General features: G+C 42.0%; 1 protein-coding gene across 6 annotated transcripts in view; it reads left to right on the forward strand.

The window, feature by feature from the left end:
* The window catches only part of PKP4 (plakophilin 4), a 66,093-nt gene that overhangs the window by 13,985 nt on the left and 26,056 nt on the right, over positions 1–26,052 (forward strand). For 5 of the 6 annotated variants that reach the window (XM_053982315.1, XM_053982316.1, XM_053982317.1 and 2 more), the window contains exons 2-3: positions 13,911–14,044; positions 23,985–24,097. In XM_053982315.1, the coding sequence (XP_053838290.1) occupies positions 13,916–14,044; positions 23,985–24,097 (242 nt within the window). In that variant the 5' untranslated portion in view covers positions 13,911–13,915. Of the gene's footprint in view, positions 1–13,910; positions 14,045–23,984; positions 24,098–26,052 lie in introns of those variants that run through there. The other variant, XM_053982321.1, reaches the window with a different exon arrangement.

The raw sequence follows: 26,052 nt of genomic DNA on the forward strand, positions 1-26,052 counted from the left end.
ATTGATGTCTAGAGCAGCTGGGTCTCACAGGACCAAGATTCTGGTGGTATCTGTTTCTAATAGAGCTTGCACCCTAAAGTGTGAGTGGCCACTACTAGCAGCTGTCTCTTCTCTGCTGTTGGAGATGGACTGAACAGCGTTAATGGCTATGCTGTAAACCTCTGTCCTTTGTCATGTGAAGGAACTCCAGTTACAAAACTGAACAGCCTCCAGAGAGGTAATTACCTTCTATGACTTTTCTTGGTGACATGACTGTTCCTATCCTTTCAATTTTGCTTTGGTCAGTGAGTTTTACAATTCACTGATGGATTAAGATTGTAACCAATAAATTACAAATATGACAGAGAAGTCTATTGTGAGGACAGTGAATTGATAGCTTACTAAGGAAGCCTGTTTTTTTTCTGTTGGAAGTTCATAGCTTTGAGCATGCTGTACTTTGTACCAGTGCAAGTTTTTCAATCTTTTGCTAGGGGGTTGTCAGTGAGGTTTGGTCATCAGTTCTTTAGAATTCAGTGTGAAACCTGCAGTTCATATTGCCATTCCAGTAAACAGTTTCAGGAAGACTTACTTGAGGGTAATGGAGTCTAAAGACTTGTCCCACCCCTGCATGGTGTTTGTTGGTGTAAGGTGTGGGACAAGTAACCAGCCTTGTGTCAGAGCTCTTTCCTGTGCCAGCTCTACCACCTTTTCCTTTCTTGAAATTCTTTCATTTCTCATTCCTGTGCAGGCCAGGGTTAGTGATGGTAGTGATCTTGGTTTTGAAAGAGTATCAGACTGGCTCCACCAAGATGAGGGCTGGCTCCCTGGCACTGCTTCTGGCCTCAGAGGCACAGGTGAGCCAGCAGTGCCACAGTGCTCCCGCCATCCCTGGCGCCGGGGCCACAGCAGCAGTGTGTGGGCAGGACAGTACTCCTGGGAGGAAGCCTGGGTTGCTCTGGGCTGGATTATCACCCTGGCATGGTTCTGCTCAGCCCTCGTGCTGTGTTTGGCTGGTGGCTGCCCTGCCTCAAGGGAGCTGTGCTCGGGTCCCCGAGTGCCCAAGGACAGCAGCTCTCCAGGACGTCACGCCGAGACACGCGGGCAGGGTACTCTGTCAGTTCAGTTGTAAGTAAATGCTGTCTTTTAAGGTGACCATAAATGACAAGGGACTTCTTGCTTATTCCTGGGCGTATTCTTTCTGTGGCTCACCAAGAGGATGATGACGGGCAGCAGCAGCATCAGTATTAAGAACAGATAAAAATGGGACAAGGTAATGCGTGTGCATGTTTACCCTGCTGTACGGGAATGTGCTGATCTGAAGTCTGCATTAATAACCTTGCTGAGGGCTACTTTTAAAACATACAAGGAAAGACTTTGACAGTATTCATCAGGGGATGTGTTCTGAGTGTTATTTGGAATTTACCAGCAACATTACTGTAGAGAAACAACTTATGAAATGTATTTGCCATTTTAAAGAAGCAACTTCTTTAAAAACCTTATTTGACTTAATAATTATGTGCAGACTATATATATATATGACATTTTTCATCAAGTTTCTATTGGGCTTTAGTTTGACAAAAGATGTGCAGTGTTACACATTTCTTTTAAACACAGTATGTGTAAGGTAGATTTTTGAGCCTACTTTTGCCCCTCTTGCTGGACATGTTCACATTTGCTCTGGTATTTGCAGCTTTACCTCTTAGGTCATATGAGAATGGAAGTAATAGAGAATGTCCTATATTATATTAAGTTAAAGAATAAAAACCAATAGTGTGAACCTCTATAGAATTCCTGTGCTATTGCTGAAAAGTTCACTTTTAAATGTTTTGGGTTTGAAGTGGTCTCTCACAAATAGGCAAGAAAATGCTATTAGGTGGATATGCATTCTGTTACTATCTGTAATTTATCCTGCTGTCTGTGATGCTGAGAAGATGAGTAGCAGCTGCCTTGGAGCACCTTACTGAAATGGTTCATTTTAGGCAGGATAAATGGTTTGTGTGCCAAGGATTTCCCAGTTGTGCAGTACAGAAATGGGGTGTTGGTGAATTCCTCCCTTCCGCACAGGCCCGGGTTCAGCGCTGCATCCTGCCAAAGGGGCCCGTTCCTGCTGCTGCCTGTGCCCAAAAGGACAGCTCAACAGCAGCTTTCTGAAATTGTGCATATTCCTATGGGGCTGAAGTAAGGCATTCTAAAAATGGAAAGATATGCCTCTAACTACAATTACCCCGTAAGCGTTACATAAAAGAGCAATAAAGAGCAATCTTGCAAGTGGTGGAAGTGCATTCTTTTCTGCTGGTGTCATCCAGGAGTGTATTTCCTGAGTTGTTGTATTGACGTTCTCCTGGACTTGCAGAGAGCAAGCAGGAGCAGGCTTTCTCAGGTTTGAAAGTGGAAATCCCCTAAAACACTAATTAATTGTTGTATTTTTTAAGACTTTAAATTGCGCAATTTTCCCAACTCCCTCCTTGTTACTGAGAGGCTTTGCTTTTGATCACTGCCTTTTAAACCCTTCATTCTGAGATTTGTGTTACAGCACAGTGAAAATAACTGGTTGAGTTTGTGTCTTCACTGTTGGTAGATGTGCTTATTTAAATATATCAGTATTAATTGTCAGGCATGTCTAAATCCTAAGTGTGAACATGAAATTTTTTTCTATTATGTGTAGATGTGAAATCATCTAAAAAATTGTGTTCCTTTGAATTTGGAAGGGCAAAAAGGAACCCCTGTATTCCACTTAGAGAAGACAGCAACACTTAAATAATTAATGTCATTTATGTTGTCTGATACTGGCAAGAATGTAGCTGTAGCTCTTTTAAATATTATCCTTGATTATTGTTTTGTCTTTCCTGCAGTGACTTCAGTATTTTGGCTGTTACTGCTTTTCCCAAAAGTCTCTGCTTTATATCCAAACACAGGCAACTTCTGCATAAAATTTGCTTTGCTTTGGTTGCTTTCTTCTGACTTTTCAATTGATCCAGCTTGAAATTGGGCGCACAAAACTTCAGCAAAGCAGTCTGGGAAGATTGTGCATTTTCAATGCACTGCAAAATGGAAAAGAAGCAGGAGGGATCAGTGAGGTACCTTTTCTTTTCTTTTCCCTCTCTTTTCTTTGCCACGGGAAGGTACTTGGATTACAGGCATCCCAGCTTTGTGTTTTCCTCAGAGCTGTTGTTTTGCTGTGTCTGTTTGGATGCAGGACTTGGTTCTCTGTGTCAGCTGTGTCCCCTGGAGTGTGGGTGAGGCAGGGCTATGTGTGGGAGGTGATAGGAAATTGGGTATTGCTGGGCTCGATGAACAGGCTTCAGCGTTTGGTGTGTTGGGGTCGGCTGGTTTTGAGCTTGCTGTTTGTTTTAAGCTGGATTCTCCTGTAGTTCCTGACCTCTGCCTGCTGGCCCACTGCTCGCTGCTTTGTGTGTCCCCTGCCCCAGCCATGCCCCATGGAATGCCTGCGAGTGCCAGCTTCTGCTGCTGTCACAGGGAGCCCGGGCACAGCTGTGGCAGAGCCCACTCCCAACTGCCTTTCCATGCAAGTGAACTGCTGCTTTGGTTTCAGCTTCCTAAGGAGGTGCTCTGGTCAGCTCCCTTTTCCCCAGTGTTCTCACCTGGGCTTTCTTGGTTGCGTCTCACAAAGCCACATGGCAGTGTCAAGACTTTGCACCAAATGTGTTTCTCTAGTGCTCTTGCTGTTGAACAAAATTAGGTAGATTTGATAAAAAAAAAAATCCAGGCTCTTTCCTAACACTTGAAATTCTAGTGCCTGATACTGGTTTTGGTGTGCTTAATTGCCCTGCTCAGGAATTAGCGTGTGACTAGAATATAGGGCAGGGAATTAAAAGGTAGAAATAAGATTGGTGTTGTTGTGACAACTATTTGAGATTCCTTTGATGTTAGCATTTAAAATACATTTGAGTCATACTTTCAGTCTTCCAGGAACTGAGGCAGGAAAGCTATCTAAATTGCGTCTCCAACTGGTAAACTTTGATGCAAAATGTTGCCATCTCATGACAAAATTGCATGCCTTTAGCAGATTTTACAGGAAGAAATCTTTTTCACTGTGAGAAGAAAATCACATCTTAGGATCTTGTAGTGCTGCATAAAGCTGCAGTTCTGCCACACAGCAGGAAGCCTGTGAATGCTGTTCTTAAAGTTTCTCCTTGTTTTAAGTGAGCATCAGCAAAGAACCATATGCCTTCATTCAGTATTTGTTTTGCTTCTTGACCATTTCCACACTTAATCTTCATTCCTTCAGTATATAGTTTTCTGTCTCTGAATTTTTTTGTTGCTGTATGCCGGATTGCCTACATTTTGCACTGTAGATGTCTGTTTTGGAATGTCGTTACAATTATTGACATGATTTAATGTACCATTGACCTGACTTTTCCCCCTCTGGCACTTCTGCAAAAGGTTTCCCTGCCTAGCAAGACACTTTAACCTGAGTCTGCCTAATTTTGTATCTGTGTTTCTGTCACCTACCCCTGCTACAGGAAGGCATATGGGTCATTTGGATGGGAACAGTTTGTGTGATTTTGTGTTTATCAACTTTGGCTCATTCATCTTTCTTTGTGGTTTTCCTCAAATTACTCAGTTGTCCTTGATCTCCTCTAATTGTGATATCATTTGTAAATTTTGGTGTTCACAACTCTTCATCTCTTCATAAAGTATTGGTAGAAATACTAAATTATCTACAGAGTAGAGTTATGTATAATCCTACTACAGTACTTTAAATTTTGAGGGGTGAGCAAAATCAAATACACCTCAGAAAAATAATACTAATCTTTGGGATACTGGAGAACTGATGGAAGTATTGGTAACTGTGGCCTGAAAACACAGATGCTTGTTGTCTAATTCTTATATTTTGCTTCTACATTCAATTTTTTTTTTTTTTTTTTTTTTTTTTTTTTTTTTTTTTTTTTTACCTTCTAGCTTGGAGAACAGAAGAGAAGACAGTTTCATTTGCTTAAATGTAAAAGTTTGCAGGTAGTGTTCTTGGCAGCAAACAGAGTTTTGCTGTGCAGTTCTATTTCAGGGCAAAAGGAAGAGTAAACTGCAGTTTAGTAATTGATGAAACTTCATTTTAGTAAAATCTTTTGCTAATCAGAAGCCATGTTTAAACAGTGGTATTCCTCAATTTATGTTTATGTTTATGTTTAGTTTATGTTTATGGTATGCAAGAATTTGACATTTCTGTAGTAGTCATTTGGGCAGGAGTATCCACCGGTAGCACTGAAGAATTCCTAAATGTATCCTGAATAAAAGCAGGGTTTCAGCATCATCAACAAAAGCAGTTTTTCAGTTTTGCAGGGGCACAGTCGGGTTGCTGTCCCTGCCAAAGGCGGCTGAGCTGCTGCTGGCTGAGCTGCTGAGGCACGGCTGTCCCTGCAGATGTGGGGCCTGTGGTGCCAGTGAACACACAGCTGTGCAAGGGGAAGCGCTGCTCGCAGCTGCTTGGGTTCTGAAGGCAGGCTATGACCGGCGTTGGTAGTGAACAGCTCCAGACCATCTCAGGGATACATGTGAGAGCACATCGCTCAAAAACTGGCATTGTCCAAACAGGGGGAGCTCTGGGAGTCTGGCTCTCCAGCTGTCTTTTGTAATGGGGATTGTAGCTGGTAATTGTTAGCATTGAGAAAATTTTTTGTATAATAATTTTTTTTCAAATATGTATGACAAAGTTGAGAAGCATACTTTTATAAAGGCATATAACATATATTTGGGTTGTTAATACTTCTAGCTGAGGCATGTCTCCCTGCATTCTCTAGTGAGCATTCTCTCTAGCAATAACATAGTCACACTCTAAGCAATAATTTTGCTAGGAGAAAATACAAGTAGAAATTGAACAGCAGCTGCAGCCATTGTTGTGGTTGGTAGTGGTCGTATCTGTACTTAGAGCCATTCTCATTTTAATTGCTATTTGGTTGTTTGTAGTTTTCAGGTGGGGGATGGAGCAGGTATGGGTTTGGAGCTGGGGCACGGGGCAGCACAGCACACCTGTGCTGCAGGTTCTCAGTCTGCATGTTGTTCTGTGAAATTCATTCTGAAGGACTTCATACCCACATTAATTGCATCTATTCCAACACCAAACTGAGAATTTATCCTTCTATGCATGGTTGAATGAGTAATTGATGAATGTCCTTGCCACCTGACAGTCTAAAATCCTTCTGTGATGCTGTGTGTCCCTCCTCCCCCTCAGTCTGTGATAGAAGAGAGACTGAACTTCATCCCTTGAGATCAATCTGCTGTCTGTTTGCTATTCTGCAGAGCTGGCATTGAGCACTGTGCTCTGATGAGGCCATGTTCAATGGCTGTGGATTTAGATACCTCAGCAGAAAAGAGCAACACAGACATGGGTTGGTCCAAAGGGAAGGTTCAGATTTGGGGTCTCTTTTTTCTTATAAGTCATGGAGCCTTGTTGACTTAAACTACTGAGAACTCTTATTTGTTGCCATTTAGCTTCTCATACTTCATACATTTGCCAAGTGTAAATGCTCTCCAGACATCCATCCTTCAGATGACAAAGAGGCTTCTTTTCAGGTGATCTACAGACAGTGCCTCAGGCCTTGAAGGATGTGGCTATAAATATGTCTTTATTCAAAATGGTTGTCTTGCTGTACATGTCTTATACCTTCTGGTGAATGGTTAGTTTGAAAGCTATAAAAGATACTAGTCTCGTCAGCATGTTACAACTAGATATTTGTGGATGTAGAATCTTGCTTGCTCACTGGAGCGGAGTTAAAGTATGTAGCCATCAGCCAAAAAAACCCAAAAAACTGTCTTTTCCTAGGAACTGTAACAAAAATATGTTTATCAAAAAGCTAAGGTAATGTACATTTTAAGATTTTAATTAGGACATAGTACCAAATGGTTTTTGAATCTGCATATATTTAAGTTAAAAAAAAAAAAAAAAGAAAAGTAGGTCTTGTAAAGAAAAAGGGATTAGGAAGAGGCTAAATTTAGTGGTAAATCAGTTAAACACATCTCCCACATTTCTCAGGCAACAGGTCAGTTGTGTGTAGGTTTCCTTTTTGACTATGGGACTCAGTTTGCACAGCTGTGCAGGTGGTTTATATCCTGCCATTACTGAAGTTACTTTCTTCCATGTTTTCATCAGATAACATGTTTATTTTCTTGGTTTCATCCTTAAGTCTGCATGAACTTGTGCACTACTAATGTCCATGATGAAAACGTATCTCTGAACACAGTGGCTAGCCTGCAGTTATGTTTGGAATATCTTCCCCTACTGCATCTGGAAATTTCAAACCCTGTATTTTATGTAAACACTGGAGCCATCTTTCACAGAATCCATTTTTAGTTGCTTGCATCATCTTTGCAAGTGGGTAAGTTGTCATCTGCTGCCTCTCCATCCAAAGACATTCTGCAGGCTGGCAGACAACGCAGAGCGTGGTTCAGTCACTTGGTTGCAGGAAGCTTGAGCGTGTGAATCCCTGCTCTGGCCTTGCAGCAGGGTGGAACCAATGGGAACTGCTCCTACCTGGAAGTGTTCTGACAGCTCTGTGAAGGAACCTGAAAACTGATCAATTTTAATGATATCTTCCTGTAAAAACTAGAAATGTAGTACGTCTTGTTCAAGTTTTGACTTCTCATGTGCACTGTAAAGGATGAGCAGAGTCTTTGAACGTGAGCTGAGATTTGCCTTGTTGCTCTAAGTGTAGATATACAAGAATAACTTTGTCATGTAGTAAATAATGTTAGTGTCCCAGCAAGTTGATTTTAGCTTATAGGAGCTTTTCCCCTCCGTACTAATGAGTATTTGTCTAATATCACTGGTAATTTATTATCATTGCTTGAGTTACCCTTGTAGCTAGATAAATATGAGGATTTTCAGTGATGAGAGGTTGCCCATTGTTTTTCTCGTGTTGCCCTCATGAAATAAATACATTATTATTATTATTATTATTATTATTATTATTATTATTATTATTATTATTATTGTGTCCTAGCTGGCAGAGTTGGTAAGAATTGTATTAACTCTTCAGCATGAATTGTGCTGGTGACTGTTCTTACTGGCTGCAGGTCAGCAGTGGGAGGCTCAGAAACAGAACAGAGGTAAGAAGCAAATTTGGAAGAATAACCAATGTAAGGAAGGCAGGAGGAATACAAAGGGAAGGGATTAGGATGTTGTCAAAAAGCACCACTTCTGTCTGGCATCAATCCTCAAAAGGTCTGGCTTTTTCTTGGGCCTGCACTAAAAGAAGTGTGATTATTCAGTACTGGCAAAGCTGTCTGGATATGTCTAAGAAAATAACAGGAGGAGCTCTGACAAGTGGGGAGTAGAGATTAATGACAATGAAAACTTAAAGTATGGTTTTCTACACTTGGTTTAGTGATTTCTCACATTTCTTCTCTGTTTCTCAGTAGTGCGTTCTTGCTTCCTTGGGTCAGTGATTGCTTGGCTGCAAGATCAGCTGGCTCAGGAAGACACAGCCCCATCTGGACCCCAAAAGCATGGCTGTGTCAGATGAAGTCCCTGAGCTGCTGGCGTTGCAGTGTTTGACCAGTTGGTCAGACACAAAAGAAGGTATTTCCCAGGTTCCTGCCCTGTGTGCTGAGAGCAGTGTGAGAGCCCGACTGCCCTGCTGCTGGAGCCGCCGCGTGACTCTGCCCAGCCCAGTGCAGGGCTCTGTGGAAGGAGAAGGGCTGGGAGGCTTTAGGAGCTGGTGCTTGTGTGAGCCACATGAGCAGAGCAGGGGGTGCACAGTGGAGGCAGCACTGTCCTCTGAAGGGGTAGTTATGGGGCTGTTTAGGTAGGCTTTGCTTAAGCAAATCCCACAGTTGCCCAGTGTGGTGGTCCCTGCCAAACCCTCCCTGGATGGAAAGCTGGCTTTATGGTGGCTTGGTTTGCTCTGCTTTGATTTACTGTGTGGTTTCATAAAGCCATTTGAGTGAGTCTCTACAGAAGAAAGGCTGGGAAAACCACTGTTCTCAAAATTATTTTAGGTATTTCAAAGTGGAGGCTTCAAATTGAGCAGCTTTGTCTTTCTTGCACACTTGATCTGGACATGCCAGCCTGGAGCTAGGTTATCACTGCTTTTGGCCTTTACTTCTAAAGAATAGGTGTTAAGAATTTTCTTGGACTTATGCTACAAGATGAACTATTTAAGTATTTTCCTGAAAAATTATCTAAGTGATTGATAGACATTATTTTTTACCAGAGACTGAAATGCACAGCAAATTCTCTCTGTCCTCCATGTTTCCAAGCTTCTCACATTATACTCTTGAGCTCCATTAGAGCCATTTACACCATGTACAAGTCTTAGTACTGCAACATCCACCAAAAGATCATTCCAGAACATTTAAAGCTTCCAGTTCTTGTGTATTCTTTGCGATAGCAGAGAATTTAGTGTGTAAACTTTGATGTTCAGTGATGTTAAGATGTAGTCAGGTGTGCTGAAATGCACTGAACAGAGCTATAAACAGTAAAATACATTTTCTGAGTTTTCATTGTGGCTACAGAGATCCTAGATCTTCAGTGTGCAGGAGCAGTTTGAGAATTAAAACAACTGGAATGCAGGGAAGCATTAAGGTGCATTTCTGATGGTACCTGTTTGAACTGCCTGATCCATCAGTGCCCAGGGCTTGCAGAGAGCAGCCCAGGGCAGGACCTAGGAAACTACAGCATGGGGCTGTGGGGGATGAGGGTTTGGACAGCCTGGGAAAAATGTGGGAGCAGTCTGCTGTTCTGGGTGATGTCTAACTGCTTGGCCATGACAGGCAAAATAACTGTGAACCTAATTTTCTTGAGGTATGAAATTCAATTGCTAGTTTTCCAGTAATGAGTTAGTTATTTATCCCCAAATGAGTGGTAGCACAAGTCCAGGGAGTATTTTGAGTGGATAAATCCCAGTCTTATGTAGGGAAGAAAGGAGTTTGTATTAACTCCTCTCAACTTCTTACTCACAGCAGATTTCAAGGCTCTCACAAAACCTACTCTTGCTATTTCCCATTCCTATAAGGTGAAGATGAGAGCCTGCCTTGACTTTGGGAGTTCCTGTGCTTAAGCAACATCCCTAGACAGAGCTGTGGGGGTGAGGACTGGGCCCTGGAGAGCTTCTCCTGCTCCCTTACTCTCCTGTGCTGTCACCCGAGCCCAGGGGCCTGGCAGGAGGGTGGGGAGGGGATGGGCAGACTCGTTTATTAGCTCAAGTGTGTACCTAAGTGTTTGTAGGATGAGAGCCAACAGTTATTTAATGTTGGAATCAAGATTAGAAAATCAGTAACTTTGCCAAGAAATGTGTTAATTGAAGGAACATCAGTTGAAACAACTGCCTATGTGAAAGGGTGTAGGTCTGTGATTACATCTCTTAACACTGAGATAGATGTACATTTAGCACTGACACCTTCACTAATAATTAATTTGATTGGTTTTTATCTGGATGTTTTTATTTGCTACTCAATACTGGGTATATTTTCTGTTCCAATGAATTAGCACACTTTCCAGCCAGCTCAGAGGGATGTTTTCTGGACTGATTTGTTACAGAAATCTACTACAGATAGGTTGAGAAGTTATTCACAGTGTTGGGGTGAGAAGAGAGAGAAAACTGTGGAAAAGACAAATTGAGATTGTTTCACTGCTGTATTTTCTTCTTCTCTCCTGGAAATCCCAAACTACAGCAGACACTGCCCTGTTACGTTCAGGTGGAGACACAGTGGGTTATATGGACCAGCAAGCAGCCCCTTCTGAGAGAAGCACATGTGTAACTTGTGGGTTTTTGAGACTTGTCCTTTAGATTGCTTAGCAGATGTTTCTAAATGAAGAAAAGGCTCAATTGGGTAGTTTTATTACTTGATATGCTTCCAAATTTATCAGATCATTTAGAAACCTGAAACATTGAGTTATAGTCATAAAAGAACTATGGTAAGCGACATAAAAAATCAGGTATGACACATGGAATTGTAGCATGTATTCTGTGATTTGGGTTCTTACTGCTTGATTAAAGAGTTTGTTTTCAGAAGTAAAACTTCGAAGAAACCATTTCTATTTTCTAAAACCATAAAGTTGCGCATTTGACTTTTCAAAACCCTATTATACAACTATTAGAGGTCGTTTTTTATTCTGCTTGCTTAATTGCTGTTTAATGGGTTCTGTGGAAACAGTCTTTGAAGCTTTAGTTGTGCGCCCACCTGACATGCAGCTTGTGACAGGCTCGGTGTGGCAGCGTTTGTATCTGCAAGCTGAAACCAATAAAAATAGTGTTTCAAAAATGGCCTGATATGTCTAGTTATTCATTTGTGGCAGCTTGGAAGTCAAGTAGCATTTAATGTCGCTTTATTTGTCGAGTGTGAGTTCTGTTGCAGTTGCAGTTGACGGAGGTCTCACGCAGCCCTGCCCGCCCACGGGCCGGAGCTCGGCTGAGCACGGGCACTCCCTGTGGGAGCTGCCGTGGGTGAGTGTGGAGGCTGTGCCCTGCCTGGGGTGCCCTGACTGTGCTGGGCAGGAGGGAATGCTCACCGTGCACCCTGGAACTTGGCCATGAGGAGGACAGCGTGGCGTGGTCCTCACAGTGCCATGTCGGTGGTGAGGGGAGACCCGCGTCTGTGGGGAGAGAAGGTGAGGGGAGCGCCGTGTCTGTGGGGAGAGGTGAGGGGAGCGCCGTGTCTGTGGGGAGAGGTGAGGGGAGCACCGTGTCTGTGGGGAGAGAAGGTGAGGGGAGACCCGCGTCTGTGGGGAGAGAAGGTGAGGGGAGACCCGTGTCTGTGGGGAGAGAAGGTGAGGGGAGACCCGTGTCTGTGGGGAGAGAAGGTGAGGGGAGCGCCGTGTCTGTGGGGAGAGAAGGTGAGGGGAGCACCGTGTCTGTGGGGAGAGAACGTGAGGGGAGCACCGTGTCTGTGGGGAGAGGTGAGGGGAGACCCGTGTCTGTGGGGAGAGAAGGTGAGGGGAGACCCGTGTCTGTGGGGAGAGAAGGTGAGGGGAGACCCGTGTCTGTGGGGAGAGAAGGTGAGGGGAGCGCCGTGTCTGTGGGGAGAGGTGAGGGGAGACCTGTGTCTGTGGGGAGAGAAGGTGAGGGGAGCGCCGTGTCTGTGGGGAGAGAAGGTGAGGGGAGACCTGTGTCTGTGGGGAGAGAACGTGAGGGGAGCACCGTGTCTGTGGGGAGAGGTGAGGGGAGCGCCATGTCAAGGGGGGAAGGCAGTAGAGTGGCTCTTGGTGTGGCTGGGCTAGCATGTTCAGGTGTCCATGTTGTGCAGTCCTGACAGCAGAAACCTTTGTGCAGTTTCTTTTGCCGTGTTCCAGAAGATAAGTGTGGTGTGGGTGTATGGTAAGAATGGGCTGTTCATACAAGCTCATTTCAGGGTATGTACAGGGCAGCCTCCCTGTGCTTCACTTCAAGGTGCTGAGGGGAAAAGTCCTGCCTTGCTGAGCTGGGCTCCTTGTGTTTGGGAAGCAGCTTTTCTTTCTCCATTTGCAGTGGTGGAAGCTGGTGGGTGACCAGGCTTCTGCACCACAGGTTATCCCCATGACTGCTCCACAGGCTCTTATCACTCATCTCACCTGGTGTTCCCCAAAAACTTTTTGGTTCCCTCAGTGGCTGATGTGAAACTGCACGTGAACCATGTCACAAGCTCTTTTAGCAGACTGGAACGGGGGTGTTAATAAAGACCCCATGCTAAGGCCAGAAGAGCTCATGGGCCTGAAGAGGAGCCATTCCTCTCACAGCCCATACGCTGCTGTACAAGAGCAGAACGAAAGCTCTTGTTCTTACACCATCACCTCTCCGTTAGCAGCGCAGCCCTCTTCTGACAGCACCGGGCTTTGCCTTTGCCTGGGCTCTGCCTACAGGGTGAGGGAGAAACCTCACAAGAGGCCAGCGATCCCAGGAGAGATCCCTCCAGGGTCAACTCAAATCCCCTTTCAACCCTGTCAGAAACATGCAGCTCTGCAGTACAGGTGTGCACTGATCCTGTGCGTTGCCCTGTGCTCATTCAGGTGCTCATGGCTAATACAGCTCCACGCTGAGGGGTCTCATGGGTCCATTCCTGGCCTTTGCAGCCTAAGCATCTCCTCACCCTTTGAGTAATGAATGGAATGAGGAAAGAATCTGTTCCTGTTTGTCTGCCCTAGGAATATTGGATGCGTTTGTTCTGAAAATCTAAAATGAAATATGTATTACTTCTAACATTAGACCTCACAAGCTTTATTTTCTGAAGGAAATTAAAGTGTGGTATCTGTGTAGAAGCTCTGTGAATGCCTCTTACTTGCTGTTTTCAAAGCGTTAAACACACTTTGTAACTATCTCTGTCATATTGGTTAATAGTGACTTTGATAATTGAACAAATTAATTGCTCTTTTCCATGGATTGGAATTGTTAGTATGCTGCCTGTGAAATAACACAGCTTGGGATTATTGGACGCTAATCCTGTCAGTCCTTTCTACACTATCCATAGCCCAGGGCAATTGCTTTAACTTTAGCCTTTTAATTTCCTCTTTTGCAAAAAGAGCATTGGAAGCGTTGCTCCCATTAAGCTTTTATTATCATAATTAGTCTCTTCCGTAGTTTGTTCCTGACAGCAGAGCATTCTGCTGTTATGTGTCATTCTTCTGTGCTGAAAACTGCATGTGGTAAACTTAGACTGATCCTGGGTGTGCTTAATAGTTAACACTAGTATTTTTCATGCATCTTGAATTGTGCTAGTTTTATTAACCACCACAAAATAGTGTTTTTAAAAATAATCTTGAAGCATTATGCAGGCTGCTTGCTCCTGCCCAACCCTTGAGTTGTGTGGGTGATTCTGGTCTCCATTTGTGAAGGTGAAACACAGTCACACAGCATAGATTGAGTAATGCAAAGTTCTCTGCTAATTTAGTTAAGTTTGGAAAGCTTCTAGAAAAAAATGAATATAATTCATAATCCTGAAAACTTGGGTTTTAAACATCAGTGTCTGAAAATGTAAACTATATTGAAATCTTGTTATTGCAGGCAAAATGCCAGCCCCTGAGCAGAGCCCAATGGTGGAGGAGGGGCTGCCACAGACAGCACAGGAGACTTCCACAGGCCCAGGCATGGAACCAGAGACTACTGCCACGACCATTTTAGCTTCTGTAAAGGAACAGGTATCTGCCTCATTTTCAGCAGTTCGTCAGTTCAGAGTGTGTGTGGAGTAACCGCTGTCTCTTACTGCATTGCTGCAACAGCCAGCACTGTTTGTTTCTGTAGCGTGTGACCCAGTGCCACCATAGTCTATTTCGTGTATCGGTTTTGGAATCTGAATGTAAGGGGTTCAGTTACCTGCGTTAAACAGAAGCATCATTCTGGTATTCTGTATCCCTTGGAATGTCTGCACTGCTGTTATAAGTCAGACTGGAAATGCAGGTTTAGTGGCAAAGAAAGAGAAAATCTAGTGTAGAATTGATGCAACATTAGAATCAGTCCTAAGTCCTGCAAAGCCAAATGTTCAGTGCTACAAAGTCCTGCACATACAGATTAGGTATGACAATTGTACTTTATTAAAAAATGGTCTTTAAACTCGGAGTTTGTTTTCAGTTATCAATACCAAGGTAGTAATACATTTTAAATCTGCAGCATGTTTATGGGTGTGTACCTAAAGTGATAATTTCTGCAGGAAAAATAAAATTGCATTTGCAATCAAATTCAGCCTTAATTTGTAAAGATCATTCAAGTGGGAAAAATAGCAGTTCTACAAGGAAACACTCTAGTTAAAGTTTTTATTGTTTTTTTCTTTTTTAAATTTCAGGAACACAAAGGGAGAAGGGATACTTTGGTTTTCATTGTATCATACTGAGAAATAATTATCATCTTTGTTGACTTTATACACAAACTGTAACATCTGAACCTCAGAATAAATCTGCTTTGCTGTGTCTGTTTGGGAACTTACATGAAGATGAATCACAGCTTTATTTAAGATGGTAGCTCTGAATGCAAATGATACATTATTTCTTATGTTGTCCCATTTAATATTTATTTAAAAGGTGAGAATTAGGTTATATCTTCTTGATATCAACCCATAATATCCTACCCATAATATCTTACTGTTAAACAAAAATTTTCTGCAGGATAATGAAATTTTAATCTTAGTTTTTGTGCCTAAATTAATAGTTTCAAAAGTAATTTAAGGTGACAATAGCAACCCGAAAAATCTTAGCAGTGTTAATATTCACATTTGCAGTGTGCAGGATATCACTGCCAGAGGCTGTTGCAGTGTGAGAGATCAGCCAAGAGTTGCAGATACCTTCAGTCCCCTCTCTCCAAACAACAGTTTGCTGTGTGCCATCTTAGCCTGTCACAAATGGCCATTAGGACTCATTTGCCTGAAGTACGTCGGTGGTGACTTTAAGTCACTGCATTTTATGCTGCAGCACACAAGGAGTGTGCTCACGGTGTGGCCGAGGTGCTGAGAAGTGGCAGTGCCAGAGCTGGGCTCCCACAGGGATCCCGTGCCCAGGAGCTGCAGTGGCAGTGCCAGAGCTGGGCTCCCACAGGGATCCCGTGCCCAGGAGCTGCAGTGGCAGTGCCAGAGCTGGGCTCTGCAGGCAGGAATCCCCTGCCCAGGACAGCTCCGTAGCTGTGCTGGATCCCACCAAGTGAGCAGGCAGGGCAGTGCTCCAGACATGAGTGTGCACTAAAGGCTTTTGTTAGTGTTCCTTTGCCTGCCCAAGCAATGTTTGTGTCTTTTTATTAGTCCTAGAAAAAAAATATAATGGAATATTTCTTTCTTTTGAAAAGGAGGTTAAAAGCTCTTCCTCTTTCCATTTATAAAAAGACTATTAAAAATGTTGCTATTACATAACTAAATTCTGATGAAAGCAAAAAAAATTAAATAGTCATTTATCATCAGCGTTGCACAAATTTCAGAATTGGAGCCTTACTGTGAAATGTACAGACACATAAGCTGAGTGTGAGGGGAGGAAGATGTAAATTGTCCTTCAGTCTTGGAAGTGATAATATGAAAGAATTAAGAACTGAACTGCTGCTTTCTGGTATTTTTTCTGTTGATAATAATTAAGGACACTGACATGTTCAACACCCTTCCTGTGTGGCAGAAAGCCCAGAACAGAATATTTTCCGGTGAAGTTCTTCACTTTATTAAGCTTTAACAGAAACTGCTGCACTGTTTGCTGTTTCCCTTGGTACAGGAATTGCTGCGAGGTGCAGCAGGTCAACGTTTGTAAAATAGAGCTGCCACACCCTTACCCAAGTACTTCAGAAACACTGCAGTGGAAACACAATCAAGAAAAGCCTTTATTATTACTTGTCAAATTGGGCAAGATTTTAACTTAATAAAAACTTTTAAAATTACTACAGTAGTTCTAAGATAGATAAATGTATTGAATTACTTCAAGCTTTCTGCCTTAGCCATGAGACGATAGTTATGATTATATTGTTGAGCTAATTAGCCTTTGAACGCTTCAAGCTGCTTCTAAATAAAGTTTCCATTTGTTTCCTTTTCCAAGGACCTCAAATCAGTTTAAAGCAACTATTTTAGCAAGTTGGAGTATGTCCTCTAAATTCTGATCTGTCTCTCGTTGAGTCAGGTGTCAGACAGCTGGGTCAATCTCCCTTGGTCATGTTTTAGGAAAGGAGCATTTCAATTCACTCATAGTGTTATAAAATAACACAAGCAGAACAGGTGTAACCTGTGAAGAAATTTAGGTCACTACAACTGTGCTGAGCTTTTATAACAAAGCTCAAGATCTGTTTTAAAGTGAATATGAGCCCAGGTGGGCAAGAAAGCCAAAGGCACCTGGCCTGTGTCAAAACTTGCGTGGCCATCAGGACTAGGGCAGTGCCCTCCCCTGTGCTGGCACTGCTGAGGCATCTCCAGTTTTGGGGGTAGTGTTGGGTGCCTCAATATAAGAAAGACATTGAGAGGCTGGAGTGTGTCCAGGGAAGGGAACGGGCCTGGAGAATTCCTGAGGGAGCTGGGAAGGGGCTCAGCCTGGAGAAAAGGAGGCTCAGGGGGGACCTTGTGGCTCTGCACAGCTCCTGACAGGAGGGGACAGCCGGGGGGGTCGGGCTCTGCTGCCAGGGAACAGGGACAGGAGGAGAGGGAACGGCCTCAGGCTGGGCCAGGGGAGCTCAGGGTGGGCAGCAGCAGGAATTTCCCCATGGAAAGGGGGCTCAGGCCTTGGAAGTGCCCAGGGAGGTTTGGAGTGCCCATCCCTGGAGGTGTCCCAGGAATTCCTGGAGGTGGCCCTCAGGGCTCTGGGTGGGGACAGGGTGGGCATCGGGCACAGCTGGGACTTGGTGGTCTGGAAGGGCTTTTTCCAGCCTCAGGGATTCTGCGATTCTAACAGATTAATTCCTTTTTGAATGCAGGAGAATCCCAAGACTAATTGTAATGAAGCTGTAACATATTTTTATATTTTTGTCTTTAAATGAATCTGATGATGGATTTTGAGTATTTTGGGTTTGTTGTGGTTCTTTTTTTATTTTTGTGTTTGGGGAGGGGATTGTTTTCTATGGGTTTGTTTTAGAAGAGGGTTGGGATTTTTTTTTTTTTTCCCTAAAACATGAATTTCACTTCTAAAATGTTACAGGGCTTCCATACTATCATGGGTAGAAGTATCTTAGGGATTGCTGAAACAAGTTTTGAATAAAAGTAAAACATGTCTATACTTCTGAATCCTGGGGAGTTCTGAATCCTGCATAGACATTTAGTTGAGTTCTGTAGGGAGTCTCTTATCCAAGTTAAAAGTAAATTGAGTATTTTCATACTAAAATAACAATTTATTAGAAATTGTAGGGGCAGCATGGTATTTTGGGGGTTTGGAACGTAGGGCAGCTAATTGCCAACTGCTCCTTGTAGGTTTGTGGAATCATTGCTAATTTCTGTGTTCGAGCTGTATACTGCTGGATTTGGAATGAACTGCTGCTGAATTGACAAGATTAAATGCAATCATTTGGAATTGTGAATTTCATGCTTAGCACATTAGTTTTCAGTGGTTGGGCTGAGAAAAGGTCTTGCAGGAAAAGCCACTCATCAATGCAGTTTTCAAAAGTAACTGGAATATACTGATTTTAATGTCTTTGCTAAGGCAGAAACACTTGCAGCAGTGGCTGTTTTTTTAGTTTTTTCTTTGGTCTAGCTGTTTGTGACACTTAGAGATGGGCAACTTTTCAACTTTTCTTTAGTAAATAGGTGACAGAGTAAGAATGAGTGGATATGCTTTCAGATGGATAACACTTGGGTTTCTCTACATGTTTTTCTAGAAGTGTTGTTTGTTCAGGACTTCAGCAAAATCTTTTCCTTTTGTGTAAGTGTATTGAAATGTATCATTTAAATAGAGAATGTGCACCTCGCTTTTTTCCTTCATTGTTGTTTAAGTACAAATTTTTACATTATTTTTGAGATGCTTTTTCTAGGGTTTGGGAGCAGGGAGCAAACCTCTATGTTTTTCAGATGGAAACGGAAGGAAGAATGCATTCTGCCTATTTTTTATTGCGTGTTAAGACATCTTTTTGAATGAGAACTACTGATATTAAGTCTTGGAGATTTCTTTACAGTTCAGATATGTAGTGCTCTACATTCAGTACTCTGTGTAGGCATGTCACTTCATGGAGATACCTGAAAAGAGACTTACTAAACACACTTCCAGTAATTGGGCACAAACTTTGAAATTCTGATTTGCATGCATCTAGTGATCAGTTAGGTGATAAATGTGTGGCAGTTCTGAATTGAAGGCAGTATGTTTTGTTGAATGGACTCCCAAGTTTGGCATAAGTGAAACAAAAATTTTGGTCAATGTTTTGTGAATGGCTGGAAGAACTGGGGTTTTCTTCCAACTCTCATAGTGTTGTGTTCAATTGCATAGGTCACTCTTGCCTACTTAATCCTAGAACTCTGGGGTTTAGAGTTTCTGCTGTTTATCAGCATTTTAGTTTCAGTGAGTCAAGTCTGAGATGTCAACTTCCTAAAGGTCCTACTCTAGAATAAATTTAATGCCACTGCTGTCTCAGGTGAAGTAGCTAGCTCATTTCCTTAATCAAAATTCTCTGTACTCCTTTATCCATATGATGACCCAGAAGTTAATTTTCCTTTCTCCTTTGTACTGTTAGGCTTCAGAGGAGAAACTCCCTTTTTAAAAGAGCCTATCTGGAACTGTGGGTGCCTCTGACATATGCTGGAGTATTGATACCTTGTGTAGCACACTTGGTTTAGATTATCAGCTTGTCTGCTCAGCAGCGACTGAACCCTGGTGCCCAGCTGGCAGAGCAGTACCCTCAGCTCCAGCACTGACTTGAGCTGCCCCAGTGCTGTCACAAAGCTTCTGAGAGGATGTGTCAGAGGCAGTCCGGGAATGCCTCCAGTGCCATTCTTCCCTCCTGCCACTGGCAACAGTAAGCTTTTTATAAAATGCTAAAATTTTGATCTCTCATCAGCTAGAGCAGCACTAAACTGTTGTACCAGACTAGTGAACAATGCATGCATAAAAGTATTAAGGGCTTTAATGGTCTGCTGCTGTTGAATACAGAGTAAGTGTGATCAGCCAGTAATTGTAGCTGTGTCATCTCATATCCTGTAATCTGTGATTCTCTCTACACTGTCCAATTTTTTTTTCTTTTGTCTTCTGTTTTGGAAGATACTTAGATACTGAAAGCATGCAAATGCAGTTGTGTGCGTGAGTAAACTTAATTTTTACAGAAAATATTAAGGTTGCTCTAATATGGTTAGTTAGAAGTATAGGCTTTTTCTGCAATAGGTTCTGGTAGAGAATTTAAATATTGGATCACTACGGTATGACATCCATTTTGGAAAATACAGTATTCAGTGTGGGTTTAAGTAGTCAGTTGCTCGATCTAGCTCTGAATTATGGCAGGTGGGAACAGAGAACTTTGCATAGATGAGTGCAAGAGGTTAACATAAAGGAAGTTATAAATCAACTTCTGTTTTGTTTGTCCTCTTTGTTGCACATTTGTATCATGAAAATATCCAAAATACAATAGCCTTTTCTGTAGTACTGTGTGAACTATGTGATGGAAGTTGTGTGGCTCTGCACTGTGTTTACAGTTGAATAAGAAATAGTAAACACAAGGTAAAAATATTCCTCTCAAATGCAGGCTACGCTTTCTTAGATGAGTAACTTGAGCTATTGAAAGAGGCTCAGCTCAATTGTTCAACAGACAACACTTCTGTGATTAGAAAGCATTTCATAGTTCAGCTTACAATTACCTTCATAATATTTCATAGACAGTGACATTTGGCATTTGAAGCAACTTAGCATATCCCAGTGTTACAGCAACTGGGAGTGCCAGCCCATCCTAGCCCAGTCTTCTGCCACAGCAGCCACTGAGAACTGGTCAAGTCAAGAAGCTGCAAGAGATGCCTTTGTTTATTGGAGGCATTGTCTCCCTCTGATGTCCAGCTGCCCAGTCTGGGTCTGGCTAGCCAGTCATGAACCATTCAAAAGGAATCTGTGACTTCTCTTAATTGTTTGTGCAATTGCTACTGATTCTTGCAGAGCTGTCCCTAGAAAACTTGGCTTACTCTTTGTTTAAAGTTGTCTGTGTTTTTCCACAGGTCCTCAAATCACAACAGGGTGGGAAGAAAGTAATTTTTATCTTTCAGTGTGGTGAAGGTAGATTCCTCATTCTCATCGGTGTTACTGGGGGATAAAAGTTCCTCGTTAACATGAATGAAAAAGGTGAATCTGCAACATGGTATCATGATAGGGTGAAGATAGAAGGCACAGAATTGCCCCTAAACCTCTTTTATTATCCAACGCCTGCAACAGGAGAATGGCAGTCTTCATGGTCAGTTGTGCAAACAGCATTCCCATTACTTACTTGTTTTCAAATATTTGCTGGCAAGAGCCCAGCACAGTGGTGGTGGTTGTTGTCCCTTGCCCTGGAGCCACCAGCCTCTCAGAGACTGAGCTTTTACATAGAAAGAAGATTCAGCTGCTGAGATCAGTATAACTGGTCTTGCCTGTACCTTGGTGCAGTGAAATGTCATGCCAGGTGAGATTCCTACTGGGCAGAGCTTGCCAAGGAAGAGCAGTTGGTCACCTGGTGTAAACACTACAACACCAACACAAAAAAAGCTTCAGCCTCCAAAGGGAGATTAGACAGCTGTAAAATGTTTTGGGCTCTGGTTTTCACTCACGGCAACCTGTCTGCCTGCAGTTGGTACAACTGCTTTCCAAAGCGAGCTGCTTTCTTGCCCCGTGTGTGTGCGCTTCCTGATCTGGAGCTGAAATTGTGCTTAAAGCTTTTATTGCAGTTTCGTATTAAGAATTATGGCCTGTGGCTTTGCAGTGGAATTTTAGGTTATGAACATAAAACCTGCAGTTTGATAAGGTGATTAAGTAGTTGCTGCTAAAGAGGTTTAAAGAATTACAGGTTGCTTTTTTTTTCCCTCAATGTATGTTGAATAATTTTGAATAAAAGTAGTTCTGGCCAAGCCAGTGTAGTGTGTCTGTCTAAGGTTTGTTTGCTCCTTGGGATGCAGTATGGCAGTGTGTTCTGTAATTTTATGTCTATGACTTTACTATCTGCTTGCCACATAGATGTTCTGCTGCGAATGCTATTAAGCTTATTAAGAGTTGTATTTGAGTCCTGCAATGCCATTTTGTCAGTAGGCAGTGCTGTAGGAGTCAGTGAGCTGTGATTTGTGCACAGGGCAGAGCTCTGTGCAGGGAGCATCCTGTTCAAGAAGTGAGCTCTCCCACTGCTCCCAGAGAAGCTGGAGAGAGAAACAAATTCCGATAGATTCCTGCCGGAATTAGTGTGCTGTCTGATAGATACCCATTGTGGGGGTATGTCCAATGTGCACTCAGAGTGGTATAAAATTTCATTATAAGGAAGCATAAACTAGAAAGGTGATCAATCTGGAGCTGGTTAGGACTTAGTTTTCTATTATAATAATAATAATAATAATAATAATAATAATAATAATAATAATAATAATAATAACGTTTTTTTTAAAAAATGTTTTAAAGCATGACGTATTCCAGCTGTAAAAAAGATTATAGCTCTAAAACTATCCATCTTGTGTATTTATGCAGGTATTTAATATATAGCACCTGCTGCAGATCTCAAATTTAAGAAGGCACATACACAAGTCAGCACTCATGGTTTCAAAGTTTGCAAACTGCTGCTTCATTGGACTACCAGGCTGGGCATACCAGAATGTATTCAGACTAGAAGATAGAGCTGGAGAGCTGGATTTTTTTTTTTTCCTTACTATTCTTGCTCTTGCAAAAGCACATTGGATCTTCCTAAGCATCAACATGATTTAAAACTGGCAGATGAGTTGCAGGCCTCTTACCCCTCTGCTGTTCAGTGCACTGTGCAGTTTGTGGCTTTATGGTCCACGCCAAGATAAAGTGAGGAACAATGTAAATAGACAGTTGATGGTGTTGTTCCCAGCTCAGCAATGCAGGTGTCTCTGAAGTGGCCAAATGAGGCTCAGTGGCTTTTTCTCCTATTTCTCCTTATCTCAGTTTTTCTGATAGAATACAAGTGAGTTTTGCTTTTAAATGTAGTTTAAATAAATGAAGTAAAATGTATTGATCTGTTGTCCATGTACATCATTCACCTCTTCTCTCTAGAAGAATAGTAGTTCTTCTATTTTAACTGCCTTTGAATTTTTGTAGTGTGGGGCAAAAAACAGGGATTTTTATTTAAATGGGCAATTTATTACTTGAGATGTTTTGCAGCAAGACATTTTCTAGAATAATGTGCTCATTAGTGCCTCTATCTGTAATGGAAAGGGAAATTAATACAGATTGGTTGAATGGAAGCAGTTAATGGCTAGCATGTTTAATTTTATTCATCTAATTAAAAGATCAGTAAATAACAATAGGTTCCGATTTGTAGTTTGCATCCATGACATTCCTGTTTAAATATTGATTTAATAGTAAGGAACAGGAAACATGTCCTGGATGCAAACCCACTTTTTCTGGCCAAAACTGGGGATGTTAGGGTGTTTATTCAGTTTGGTTAGGGAGTTATCAGAAACGTTTGGACGTGTCCACAATTGCATGTATCCTCTGGAAGGGCAGGAGTGGAGAGTGGTTGGTGAAAGGGAAGTGTTCCGCCCATTCCGTGTGATGTGGGGTGTGAAGGAGCAGTCTGCAGGAGCTGATGTCCCTGGCTCCATACAGCTGCTGGACAGAACCATAATATGAGTCACACGTGAAAAACCTCCTCAGTCATTTGAGCTCTCACAGCAAGCGAGTGCTCTGTCTTGCACTTGACCTCTAGATAAGACTTGCTTGGTGCTTCATCTGATTACTAAATATTGGTGTTCATCTATTTTTAGATGGTCTACCTAAACTGCAGAGGGTTTACAGTATCAGTTTGAAAATATTGCAATTGCTCAATAGAACCCTTCTCTCTGGTCAGTAAAAGCTAGCTGAGGAGAAAAACGCCCTCAATATCCTTTGATGTGACATAGTCTGGATTTCAGAGAGCTTTAGAAAATGGTTCCAGATTTCAGTAACACCCGTTCTGTGCAGCGCTGGTATTTCCCACATCACCCTTGCAGTGTCGCATTCCAAAAGCCTCTTAAAAAGGCTGAAGAAGTTTGTCCAAGAAATATAAAAACACTGAACTCAGAAAAGGTGAAATAGCACATGTCTACATTCAGCCAGTTTGAAGTTATAAATCTTAAGGTTTCCAACTACAGTCAGAATGTAGGATAGCTTAGGATTTGAATGTTTGTGATTGGAAAGGTTAGAATATTTTCCAGTTTCCTTGTTTATAGATTAAATTGAAGACTGACTTTATAGGCACTGATTTTGTTAGACTGTGGTAACTTAAGAAGACACAAAAATTTTAATTGCAGGAGTAAGAAAACCCAAGAATGCTTAAACATGTTTTTCTTTCTGTAACAGGTGATTAATCAATATTTGCATGAATCACTGATTTAAAGACCCATTTAATTTCCACTTTTATAGTTTTATAGTTTATTCACCTAAGGAAGAGTCAAAACACAACACACAACTGTGATGAATCAGTGATTGTTTCAGAGTTAATCCACACCCGTTTTTTAACATCAAGAATGCTTTTCTCTTTATTTTGAAATTTCAGGAGCTTCAATTTCAAAGACTTACCAGAGAACTGGAAGTGGAAAGGCAAATTGTGGCTAATCAGCTAGAGAGATGTAGGCTTGGAGCAGAGTCACCAAGTATCGCCAGCACAAGGTACAGGTCCTGATGACTTTACTTTCATTTGTCCCATAAGTTAAAGGCTTTTTAGTGGTGCTTATGTCCTCTATACATATATTTTCACTGATAGCTATTCACCTCTATTAATATCTGAAGGATTAAAAAAATGCAGATTTGCTGTAAAGAGTTATGGGACAGTTTCAAGAGGCCTTTCTAATGATTACAGTGTATTCCAGACACTTTCTGAATTCACACCTGGAGAATTTGTGGTTTCCGAGGTCACCTGGAAACAGCCAGCAAGTCCTAGGACTACCTGTTTTTGGTGGCAGTGCTGGTTAATTTGTTTGGGAGGGAGCGTAGGATTGCTTAGGTTCCTGGTACAGGGTCTGGTAGAATGGGTAGAAGAATCAATTATATTGGTGAATTCAAGAAGATAGCTGTTAGAAAGGTTGAAGACTGAAAATTACCTCATTTACTTAAAATATTTGTGAAAATGTCTGCCTACCTGTCTCAACAAGAAAAGCAAAATACTGCTTTTCATGGTTTCCAGTTGCTTCTAAGGTGTAATACAAGTTTATGGAGTTTAGTACATGGCATTTGATTAGAGAAATCCCCCTATACTAAGCATTTAAGGTTACACTAAGTTTTCTGTATGGTGCATGTAGTTGTAAACGTGTTGTAGATGTTTCAAATGGAAGCTAAAGGACAAGTAAAAGGGCCCATTCAGTCTGTGGGGTCCTGGCGTGTGGCTGGCAGCTCTGTGGGCAGCGCGCCCGGCTCGCCGGGAGCAGCCCTTTGCTGCTGCGCCTCACAGCGCGGATGTGCTCCACCGACGGGGGCGTAGCCACGCAGGGAACTGAAATACCACCGCAATATGCGTGAAGTACGTACATTTTTTACAGAATTATATTTTTAGCTTTTTACAGCTTTTCACCATTTTATAAATATTTAATAAATAGTACTTAATTTTTTCATCTGTTGCCTTTTCTTGATGACAGCAGCAGCATAGCCAAGCAGGAAGGTAGGCGATGGAAATCACTGCTTTTCTCTCAAGTGGTGCTGTTTAAATGAGAAATACTTTTCACCTTAAGGAGTACTTGCAGAGATAATAGGCTTAAACTGTTTCATGTTGTGCAATACCTGCAAAAGATGCACTGGGAATTGACTTGTCCAGTCGAGGAATTGGAGATCACAATTGAGCTTAACAAAATCAGAAATCTGCAATTTCCCTAAGTGTCACTGTTGCTGCTGAAGGCCTGCTGTGCTGTGCACGGGTGCAAGCTGAGACCTAGCTGGGACCTCCACCAGCCCCTTCTGCCATAGCAGAGTGGCAGAGCCATGTCACTGAGAGAGCTGCTGGCCCCTGTTCTAACCTGGAAACTCAAAGCTGGAAAGGGTTTGCGAGCTGCCACATGAAAATGTAAAGCATTGCTGGTGACCCTTAGTGTGTTTTGTCTCTAAATGTTTTCATACAAAGCCTTTTCCATTTATCAGATTTTTACTTTTTCCAGATTGGTAGCTGGTTCAATTTTGTATCTAAGATAGCTTTGAACTAAAGCAGTGAAATGGCAAGAAAAAGGTGTGAAATTAAGAAAGAGGCAAAACCAAAAAATAAACAAACAACAAAAAATCAAATTAATCAAAACCTCAAATAGAAAAAACCAAACAAACGAATCCAAATCCTTAAAAATACAAGTGAGGAAAAACATCAAAAGGTTTAAAAAAAAAAAAAAAAAGAAGGCATAAATGGATTTCAGCACATTTGCATATGCATTTGCATATGCATGCTCCATCTCCAGTTACCAAATATTTGTGTTACTGTCATATTTGTCTTTATCTTCTCTAATTGAAAACTGTACGTCATACCAAGCTGTTATGTTTGTGATAGAGGAATATTTCTGCATTTCTACTCTACTAACCTAATTCTTTTTTAAGGATAGTAGTGGGCTAAATTAACATTTTCCAAAGTGCAGCTTGCCACATGTGGGCTC

Source organism: Vidua macroura, chromosome 7 (genome assembly GCF_024509145.1).
Source record: "Vidua macroura isolate BioBank_ID:100142 chromosome 7, ASM2450914v1, whole genome shotgun sequence".
Taxonomy (NCBI): domain Eukaryota; kingdom Metazoa; phylum Chordata; class Aves; order Passeriformes; family Viduidae; genus Vidua; species Vidua macroura.